Source organism: Gekko japonicus, unplaced genomic scaffold (assembly GCF_001447785.1).
Source record: "Gekko japonicus isolate JY-2015 unplaced genomic scaffold, Gekko_japonicus_V1.1 scaffold2339, whole genome shotgun sequence".
Lineage (NCBI taxonomy): Eukaryota > Metazoa > Chordata > Lepidosauria > Squamata > Gekkonidae > Gekko > Gekko japonicus.
In genome coordinates this window covers 176265-187103 of record NW_015169855.1, presented here as the reverse complement: position 1 = coordinate 187103, position 10839 = coordinate 176265, and the positions used below count along the sequence as shown (strand labels likewise).

The 10839-nt window shown below is 50.9% G+C and overlaps 1 protein-coding gene across 1 annotated transcript in view; it reads left to right on the top strand.

Moving 5' to 3' along the window:
- USP54 (ubiquitin specific peptidase 54) overlaps positions 1–10839 on the top strand; it is a 107324-nt gene that overhangs the window by 15379 nt on the left and 81106 nt on the right. The window contains exons 3-5 of the mRNA XM_015417383.1: positions 7538–7672; positions 9275–9388; positions 9700–9782. Coding sequence (XP_015272869.1) covers positions 7538–7672; positions 9275–9388; positions 9700–9782 — 332 coding nt within the window. The remainder of the gene's footprint in view (positions 1–7537; positions 7673–9274; positions 9389–9699; positions 9783–10839) is intronic.

Sequence of the window (10839 nt, the reverse complement as noted above, 5' to 3'; positions counted from 1 at the left end):
ACAAGAAATTTGTCCCATATAATCCAATAAAAATATAAAGTACTCAGCCTCTCTTTGTCTGGCCGCTTCCTTCGTCCTCTTTTCAATAAGCATTTTCGGGACATTTTTTTTCAAGGACGTGTGCACTGTTAAATCTTGAAGGTTTCATTTCTTGCAATCCACTGTAGCGGTTAGGATAAAAACAGGACGGAGGCTGCAGCTACGGGGAACATGGCGACCATGTTCCCCTCCACTCATCCGCGTCTGCTTCAAGGCAGGCAGTGGTCACCTCTCCGCTGTGCCAAAAACGGGAAGGGCCACTGGGGGCTACCCGGGAACCGGGAGAGCCCCTAAGAACGCGAAAGGGAATTGGGCGTCGGGAGCGCGAGAGACTCCCCGCCCGCCGCCGCGCCGCCGGAAGCGATGAAATTGTCTTAACAGCTTTCAGGGAATCAGATACTTGTCAGACTCTTGAACAAACTTGCTCCCAACAACACTCTCTTGGCAGTGATTTGTTTATTTATTTATTTTATTCAATTTATACCCCGCCCTCCCCGCAACGCGGGCTCAGGGCGGCTTACAGAGAGGCATGCGCCAATATAAAACATATTTAAAATCATTTAAGATCACTACAATACAGATAAAATCAGTTAACCAATTACTAAACAAAGTGCTCTAGATGTTATATCACAAGATGGCATATTACACTGCTCTATTTTTACTGCTCTATTCCTCAGCATCATCCGCTCCGGGAACCACTGATGTTCCCTCTTCCAGGGCCAGGTTAAGATGGACAATAATGATGGTAGTGGCGGCTCCTACTCATACGCCTGGTGGAAGAGCTCCGTCTTACAGGCCCTGCGGAACTGTACAAGGTCCCGCAGGGCCCGGATCTCCACTGGGAGCTCATTCTACCAGGTAGGAGCCGCCACCGAGAAGGCCCTGGCCCTGGTCGCGGCCAGTCTGGCCTCTCTGGGACCTGGCATTGCCAGGAGATGTTGAGTCCCAGACCGAAGTGCTCGCGGGGGAACATATGAGGGAAGGCGGTCCCTTAGGTAAGCTGGACCCAGACCATGTAGGGCTTTAAAGGTAAGGACCAGCACTTTGAAGCGAATCCGGTACGCTATTGGCAGCCAGTGCAGCGTTTTCAGCACAGGCTGGATGTGGTCCCTGCTAGGAAGGCCCATCAGCAGACTGGCTGCAGCATTCTGCACTAGCTGCAGCTTCCGGATTTGTGACAAAGGCAGCCCCATGTAGAGAGCATTGCAGTAGTCTAGCCTCGAGGTGACCGTCACGTGGATCACTGTGGTCAAGTCACTGCGGTTGAGGAAGGGAACCAACTGCCGCACCAGCCGCAGATGGTAAAAAGCTGACTTGGCAGTGGCTGCCACCTGGGCCTCCATAGTTAACGAGGAGTCCAGGAGCACTCCCAAACTCCTAACCTCCGGCGCAGGCACCAAAGGCACCCCATCGAAGGTCGGGAGAGGGAGCCCCAACCCCAGACCACCGCGACTCAGCCCCAGGACCTCCGTCTTCGCCGGGTTTAACTTCAGCCTGCTCAGTCGGAGCCAACCAGCCACGGCCTGCAATGCCCGGTGCAGGTCTTCAGGGACAGAGCTCGACTGGCCACCCAACATCAGATAGAGCTGGGTGTCATCAGCGTACTGGTGACACCCAAGCCCATGCCTCCGGGTAATCTGGGCAAGGGGGCGCATGTAGATGTTAAACAATAACGGGGAAAGAACGGCCCCCTGAGGCACCCCACACACAAGAGGGTGTCTCCGGGACCGCTTGAGGATGTTTCAAGCTGAGACCGTTTGTGTCAGAACTGACTCCTGTGGTGCCAGTTCCAAAGTTATACAGGATTCAAAAAGTACCCCTCCGTGACCCATCCAGTCACTCTGTTCATTCACTCAGCTCGCCTAAATCTAGTGGGCTCCGTTAGCCCTCCTTCCCCCCACCTGTGAACCTACAGTTACATTGTCTACTACAAGCTTGCTAGCAGAGGCTGGCATTCAAGGTCATTGTGCTTTCTTCCCATCCTCGAGAGGCCCACTTGGAAAGTGGTCATAAATTAGCACGGCAAAGCAGTCTACACACTCACCCACACTCTCTCACAGCCTGCCCCCCCCCCCCGCATTTCCCAAAGCATTTCCCAAAGCATCAAAGACAGTGAAAATAGAACAGGGCCTGAGTTTGACAATACTACAAGTACGAATGCTGGATTCACACTGAATCGGTTCATTTCCCCACCCCGCCTGTATATGCCAAATTAAACATGTCAGTTCTGCAAAGTCATCTTCATCACCACCTTATTACAAGCTTGATGGTCCTGTGCCTATACATGAAAGAAGGTATCTGCAGACATGTAGGGCAGGGGTCCCCAACCTTTTCAAGCCTGTGAGCACTTTTGGAATTCTGACAAAGAGTGGGAGGCACAAGCACAAAATGGCTGCTGCAGGAGGCGGAGCCAGCCACAAAATGGCTGCCCTAAGGGGCTGAGCCAACCACAGAATATCAGGGAGTGAGGTTATGTATAACTCTAATAGAAATTCTCCAACATTTCAGGAAGAAACTCTAACATGATGTCTTTTAAAATAAACTTGTATTTAAAATGTTCTTTCATATAAACAACTTACCTTCAGTAAATTAGTGAAGGTCCTTGTGCTGTGGTGGCACCTGCTGCTGAAGCAATGTTAAAAAAAAAAACCTGCACCGCTAACCAGGTCTGCAGTGGGGGCTGTCAGAAGCTCTGCTGGCTTGTCTGGCTCCACCCACCTTCTAAAAACACTTGAGGGTGTCAGGAGAGGTGCCAGCGGGCACCCGTGGGCACTACACTGGGTGCCCCTGTGCCAGACTTCCTAGGTGTACAGAAGAAAATTAGGCCACGAGGGAGCAGAGGCAGCCTCCAAGTAGCCCAATGAGAACTGAGCATATTTATGGTCCTCTGTGAAAAGCATCGGTGCAAGTCTCCATTCTGACCCTTTGGCTGCTAGGCTGAATCACAGAATCACAGAGTTGGAAGGGACCTCTGGGGTCATCTACTCCAACCCCCTGCACAGTGCAGGAAATTCACAACTACCTCCCCCTCCACACCCGCACTGGTCGTCCTTCCACACCCAGAAAGACAGGCAACTGGCATTTTTCTTATTTCCGTTCAGAGCAGTAAAGAGGAGGGAAGCTGTGGTCAGAGATCTAATTACCCACCCCTCTAATTCTATTCCTTTTCCAGGACTTTTTAAGCTGTGAAGCGATCTGCCCAGATTGTAGTTTAAGTGGTCCTGTCCAGGGGTGGAGATTAATTAGCACAAGAAGAAAAGTGTTTCCTGTGTTCCTACTTGATAACACACACCCTGGCCTCCTCCTAGTGCCAGAACTTTTCATATTCAGGGAGTGGAGTAGTTTATCTGTACCTCCCATGCTCTGCATTTTAAGAGTTCTGGTTGAAACGGGGGTCAGGGGATATGTACCCTCAGGAGGTGCATAATGCTAGGTGGGAATCCTTTGACCCCAGTTTCAACCAGAACTCTTTCCTGTAGAACATGGAGGGAGAGGTGAAATACTCCCCTCCGGGAATACGAAGAGTTTGGCATTCTGATGCTGTACAGCGGGAGGAAAAATCCCCCATCTCTTCTCTCCCTTCCTCTGCAATTCCATGTCTCCCATCGCCCCACATTTAAGTAACAGAAGCTGATCCTTCAGACAGCAAACAGCAACAACACTCTCTTTAGCAAAAGATTTGTTTACTGAGAAAAGTACTAGTTCCAGGTTAAGGCATCTTTCTGTTAGAACTAATGATTTTTGGCAAGTTTCCAGTTAATATAGGCAATTCAAAAGTACCCCTCCCCAATAGCAGAGCGCGCACACATACACACACGTGTCACATTCATTGCACCTAACCATTACATCTCCCCCCCCCCCCCAATGGGATGGCAGCATCCCACTATAAGGAGATCAGTCTCCAGGCATCTCCCCCCACCCCCGAGATGTTTTTAGTTTATTTCTACAGTCCTTAGACCAGTCATACAAAAAGAAGTACACCTTTGTAGGGGGGAGGTGTCATCCTTGGGAAAGTTAAGCCGCTAAGAGCACAAGGTTCACACGTACATCTATCACTCCCCTCCCCACAGGAATTCCCCTTCCCCCTTTTGTTATGGCAAACAAAGCTGGGTGGGGGAGGTTTGACACAGTTGAGAAAACACAAACATTCCTAAAATCCATGGACACTGAGAAGATATTTTAAATGAGACTACATTTGGTAGGTTCAGGTGGGGAGCCGTTTTGATCTGAAATAATAGAACAAAGTTTGAGTCTGGTGCCACCTTGAAGACGAACAAAGCGTACCGTAATTCTGAGTATAAGCTTTGTTGGTCTTCCAGGTGCCACTGGACTCAAACTTGGGTAGGTCAAGTTTCTTAATGAAGCCTAAACAAGAAGAGAACATCAGTGTTAAAAGGAGGGAGGTGCCATTGGGAGGAAAGAGCCGAGCCCCAGAGCCAGCAAAGATGGGTTGGATCCATGGGGCTGGCGGCCATGTGGGAGTTGAGCTCTGAGAGAGCAGCTGTAACCTTTTGGATCGCATGGCCAAAGGGCCATTGAGAAATGCTGCTGTGGGAGTGGTACAAGCCCAGGCAAAAAGCCATTGGCTTTGAGTGCAGCCTGTGCGGAGTGAGTGTACTTGAGAGAAATCCCATTGGAAGACAGCGAGCCACAGGCCCAAACTGGATGAGTGAGCATCTACTGCTGGCCAAGGTGCTCTAAGACACTGGCACAGAGCCATGAACAAGCACAACAACAACAACAACGAGCTGAACGGGTGAGGCTCTTTTCTGATGTAAACTTCATTTGCACGGCCCTTGTTCCCAAGTCCAATTTTAAGACGTTTGTGCTTTTGCAGGTGGTTTTCTGCATGGATATTTCTTGCTAGCTTGAGATTGTGGAATTGCTGTCGCAGCGTCCTGGCTGCTGAGCTCTGGAGGGCTGGCTTTCAGCCTTTCCCGCTGAAGCCCTTCTCACGCTCGAGGACCTGTTCCTGGTGAGCGGAGTCTCCTGCAGCACTGTCAGAAATGAAAGAAGTCCCAAGGGAGGCCCACATATGTGGGTCCACAGAAGTTCTTCAAGGGCACATGTAAGGGTCCTTTAGTTCCTGGCAATCATGCCTTGTCATGCCAGTACACTGCCTGACAATGAAAGATTGCAAAGAGGTAGCTATGTTTGTCTGTTGTAGCAAAATAAAAGAAAAGCCCAGGGGCACCTTAAAAGACCAACAACAGCTGCGGTCACACGGAGCATTAGCCACGCTACAGAGACGGAAGATAGGCGGATTTTCCGGCCGCAATCACACCGCCACATCTGGGAAGCGTAGAGCTCCTGTGGCGAACCCAAGGTACTAGTTTCCGGAAACTGTAGGCCAAGGGCCAGCGCCCGGTCGCTTTTCCTGTGGAATCCCGTGGCATCCAGCGCCCGCCCATGTCCCGTCGCAAACAGGGTTTTTTTTCAAGTCTCCACAGGATGCGCACAAGCACCCAACGGCACATGCGCACAAAGAGGAAAACGAAAGTTCTGTTACTCCGCAGAATCTCGCATGCTGTTGAATGCGAAACCAAAAGCTCCACTCTTCTGTCGCACTCTGCATGCGCAGGAATGTTTTAGGAATGCGACCCATAGCCACAATTCGGCATTAAGCACACTTCGAAGCATGGGCAGGGCTTTGCGGATTCGATTGCTCGTTGATGCGCATGCACAGACTTTGTTGGGAAAAAACCCTCCCTTTTGCCACGGAAGCGGCACCTAGCAATTGCTGGTGTGACCGCGCCATGCCGCTTCTTTGCTGTGCTGCAGGATGGTCGTGTGATCAGCACCTCCCCCTAACCACAGGACCTTGACGGGACGTCTGATCATGCAGCCGCACGTTATTTTGCTCCGAGGCAAACAGCCATGCTCCCCCCCCCCCGCATTTTCCCGCCCGTGTGACCGGGGCCAACATTTATTTCATGAGTCAGATCTTCCATCTGAAGAAGTGAGTGTGACTCACAAACGTTCGTACGGAAATAATGCTGTGTAGGTCCCGCTGGACTTGTATTTTGCTAACAATGAAAGAGGGACCAGGAGAAAAGATCATAATAAATAATAATCTTCCAATTTATTAATCGCTCAATCCTGCAGAGCTTGCTGGCTCTGAGCGATTTACAGTTACTCAAATACACACGGGACTAACAATGATTCAAGGGGTAAGGGAGGACAACATATAATCTTTAAATCACACACGTTCGCAGCCGACGGGGAGTTTGTTCAGCTGTAAGGTCAGACGTGTTCCAGCGGCATTTTCCCCTCGGCGTGGCTTGATGTCGTCAGCTTTCTCCGGACTGCTTCAAGTTGCAGCGCGGCACTGCCACCGCCTGGCCGGACGGCCCATTACAGGCTTCCATTGATGCCGAAGAGTTCTTTCTAGGCTTTTCGGTCTTACGCCCTGGACCTTCCGTTCACCAGCTAACACCTCCCCCACCGGAGGGTTTAGTATGCCCACCCTCTCTAAGGAGTGGTACCCATTTTATCTACTCGCCGAAGCTTTTGAACTGCTGGGTGGACGGCGAGCTGGGGACAAGGCTGGTAGCTCACACCAGCACGGGGCTAGAACTGACAGCAGCTCTGTTCAGCTCAGATGTATTAACCAGAGGATAAATCCCCTGTGCCACCGCTCATATACTGCGGGGCTGTCAAACATAAGGCCCAGGGGCCGGAACCGGCCCACCCAGAGCTCTTATGCGGCCCACAAGCAACTAGTGCAAGGGAGGGAAAAAGAGACTTCTGGCGGGTGGAGCCACTTGTGGCTTCTGCTATGGTGGAAGAACCTCGTCCGCAGCAGTCAAGCAGCGTGGGGGTGTCTGCCCACTGTTGCGCCGCTGGCTCTCCGGTCCGCCCAGGTGGGTTTTCCTTTGCACCCCCCCTCCCAGCCCACGGGGCCTTGCTGTGAAGGATACAACAACCCAGAGCTTACCAGCTGCTGTCTTTCGTACAGTTTATATCTCCAGGACCTGGCATTACATTTGCTTGCACACGTGACCTGGCCCAACAAAGTGACATTTATGTCAGATTCGGCCTTTGTAACAAATGAGTTCGACACCTCTGATGTACTGGCTCTACCTTAAACCAGTGTAAGCTGAGTTCATGAGGCTATTATATGTCAAACACGCACAACCGCACAACTATCCTCAACACTGTGCTCCCTTTTCTGGCCATGGGGGTGGGAAGTTCAGCACAGACTCTTAAACGTACGAATCCAAACTATCTCAAACCATTTAGTAAGGTTTGCAGATAATGAACTAAAAAGGGGGAAGGGTGAGTATTGGAGGCTGTGATAGGTATCAAGAGATGCTGGTTGTCAAAGAAACCCCCCCCCCACACACACACACACAGAAACTTGGATTCAGGTATCTAGTTCACCTTAATAACTGGCAAATTTTAATTGTATCTCTCTTGGAGATTTAAGAGGTCATTTGCGAACAAGTGGGTCTTTTCACCTGCGAACCCTATTTTTCCCCTGTCTCCCCGTCTCCAGGGTATCTTTAACCAGTTTCAGTGCAGTAGTGAGAAGGTGTTGCCTTCCGATGCTCTTCGTAGCGCTCTTGCAAAGACCTTTCAAGATGAGCAACGCTTCCAGCTGGGCATCATGGACGACGCTGCGGAGTGCTTTGTGAGTAGTGACATCTGCAGAATAGCCCCAAAGAAATCCTTGCCTGGCCAAGCAGGGATTAACCAAAGCAGCACTCAGAGTCTCGTAAGGAAAGCCTCTGCTCAATAATAGGGTTATCAATTGTAAGTCCATTTCTGTAAATAGAGATTAGGAAGGAATATTTTATGTTGCGTGGTTTTCTACCATCTTTCCACCCAACCGAGAGTCCTCAATACAGGGAACAGTCAGAAGCATTAAACACAAGGTTTGCGTAAATACAAAGCAGTGAAAGGAATCACAGACAGGGAGGCGGCTCAGTGAGGGAATGCCAAATAGAAAATCCCCACCCGCTGGCAGAAGACCATGATGGGGGGGGGGGACAGGGGACTCTCCCTGGGGAGGGGATGCCGTCGTCTTGGTGGTCTTGGTGCCGTGGCCAAGAAGCTCCCACCTGACCCGGGGACGGGGACTGTTGTGGCCGAGCGGGCCGATGCAGGAGCAGGTGCTTCTCGTACAGCAGAGCATGAAGTTGCATTTGTGGTAGACCGGGGGGGGGGGGGGGGGGGGGAGCACACTGGGGTGGGGGGGAAGGCCCCTTTGAACTCAAAGGAGCGATGGTATTAAAAGCCCGGGTAGGAGGGATTCTCTTTTGAGTGCTTGAGTACATGGAGGCTCCTCAGCAGGAGGCTTTCTTGCCTAGTAAGATTGTTTCCCCCCCTCTGAATTTGTGTAAGATGTTCAGGCTCTGCTGGACAAATCATTGAGCTGAGGTTGTCAGGAAGAGAAACATGTCCTGCCTAGTGTCAGCAAACAGGCTTGCCTTGTACCAAGTGAACCTGCCAGCTATTCGAGCGGACAGGCACTAAGTCATGCCTGTGGTCCCAGCAGTGCTGCCCGCGCCTTGGAGATCTGGCCCGGGTGGGGAGGCCAGCCTCCAGGTGGGACCTGGGGATCGATCCCCTGGACTTACAGCTCATCGCCTGAGATCCGTTCCCACGGAGAAAGTCGAAGTTTTGGAGGGTGGGCTCTGTGGCTTTGCATCCCCACTGAGGGGGTCCCTGTCCTCCCCAGGCTCCACCCCCCCCCCCACATCTCTGGGAGTTTCCCAGCCTGGATCTGGCAACCCTGCCCAATTGCCGGGGGGGGGGGAGCGCCTGGCAACCCTGGGGCCTGGGTGCTAAGCAATTGTGGAGGCACATAAAGCATAAAGATAAAAGCGAGCTTATATTAGCAACACCAGGTAGAGGAGTCAATGAATTTGGAGGAGGAGGAGGAGGAGGAGGAGAGGGGGACGATGATGGAGATGGAGGCACTGCTCTGCCCTTGAGCCAAACCTGCTCTGGCCTCTGAATGTTTGTCAGGACAAAGAATGGTAAAACCCGAGGATTCACTAGCAAATTCATGAAAGGTTAACTAGTTTAACAGCCTGCATAGGTGGAGTGCCAAAATAGCTGTTTGTGTTAGTAACAAGCTCTGTCCTCCTCCCTTACTTCTTAAGTGAATTTAAGACTTCTCGACTGAAGATCCCAACCCACCCTAAAATGTCACTTTGATTGACTCTCTTATTTTTGGTCTACAGTTACTCTAAACACTTGTTTCCACTTCCTTTCTTCCTGTGTGCAGGAGAATCTCTTGATGAGGATTCACTTCCACATTGCCGACGAATCTAAAGAAGATATCTGCACTGCCCCACACTGCATTTCGCACCAGAAATTTGCCATGACCTTATTTGAGCAGGTATGATGATGACACATCTGCAACTGACTTCATTGTGCCTGTCCTGGAGGGCCCAGGGCATCAGACCCCGGGAGCTAAGCAGGGTCAGGCCTGGCCGGTGTTTTGAGTGGGAGACCACCCAGGAAGCCCAGGGTCGCTACGCGGAGGCAGGCCACGGAAAGCCACCCCGGAAGGTCTCTTGCCTTGGAAACCTCACGAGGGGTTCCTACAAGGTGGCAGCGACTTAACCGGGGGCGGGGGGGGGGAGTAGAGACACGGATGGGTGTGTGTGCTTTTGTTTAGTGTACCAAAATTTCATCTCTCCGGCTCAGTGTGTCTGTACCAGCTGCGGCGCTACCTCCGACCCTCTGCCCTTTATCCAGATGGTGCATTACATCTCCACCACGTCTCTCTGGTGAGTCTCTGCTTTTCGCACTGGGAATAGAAGAGCCGACCCTTGGCTCAGTGTTGGGCGTGGCAATAAGCACCTGAGACGCGATGCTCCAGGTTTGCGTTAGGCACAGAGGGTGAGACAGAGGTGCATACAGCTCACCTACTAGGGAGGGAAAGTGAGAATGACACATGTATGGGGAAGAGCCTGTGGCTCCTTGTTCAGAGGCAGCAGGTGGCTGGCCAGTGACAGGCTCATTACAGATCCTAATCTGAGAAATGAATTCTTGCCACAGAAGACAGGCACAAGAGCCTCTTCTCTGAACGTGGAAGTGGCTGAGCCAGAAAGAGGAATTGAGTGAAGAGCTGGCGTGTCCCACTCCCGTCTTACTTCTTGGAAGCTAGTTTAACCCTGTAGAGCATAGAACTCTGTCGAGTGGAGTGGGCTCACAGGGCATGAAGAAGAAGGAGGAGGAGGAGGAGGAGGAGCTTAAGAAGGGCTGCATGAAAAAATATTAGCTAGACTGTCAATAATTAGCCCAAAATACTTGATAAAGATATTCATCATTTTAAATGGCTGATTGGTGTCTGTTTTAACTGTTCAGTAAGTTGATTGGAGCTCTGGAGAAAAGGTAATAGAACACTTCAGTAAAGAAAATAAAGCAATATATTGTTATTTATTTATTTATTTATTGAGATTTATACCCCGCCCTCCCCGCAAGGCGGGCTCAGAGCGGCTTACAAGGGGCATTCATTGTTATGAATCCCACCTTGCATTAACTTTTTACTCAACTGCCTAGCAAGTTTTTTTTTTCTTTTCAAAGATCTTAATTGACTTGGCAACTGATTCTTCCTACTTTTTATGGTTGTATTTCACTATTTCACGACTCAGAGAGCCAGACTGGTGTCGTGGTTAAGCGCGCAGACTCTAATATGGGAGAGCCGGGTTTGAGTCCTTCACTCCTCCACTTGCACCTGGCTGGATGACCTTGGGCAAGCCGTAGCTCTGATAAGAGCTGTTCTTGAAAAAGAGCCGTTTCTGTCAAGAGCTCCCTCAGCTCCACCTGCCTCCCAGGGTGTCT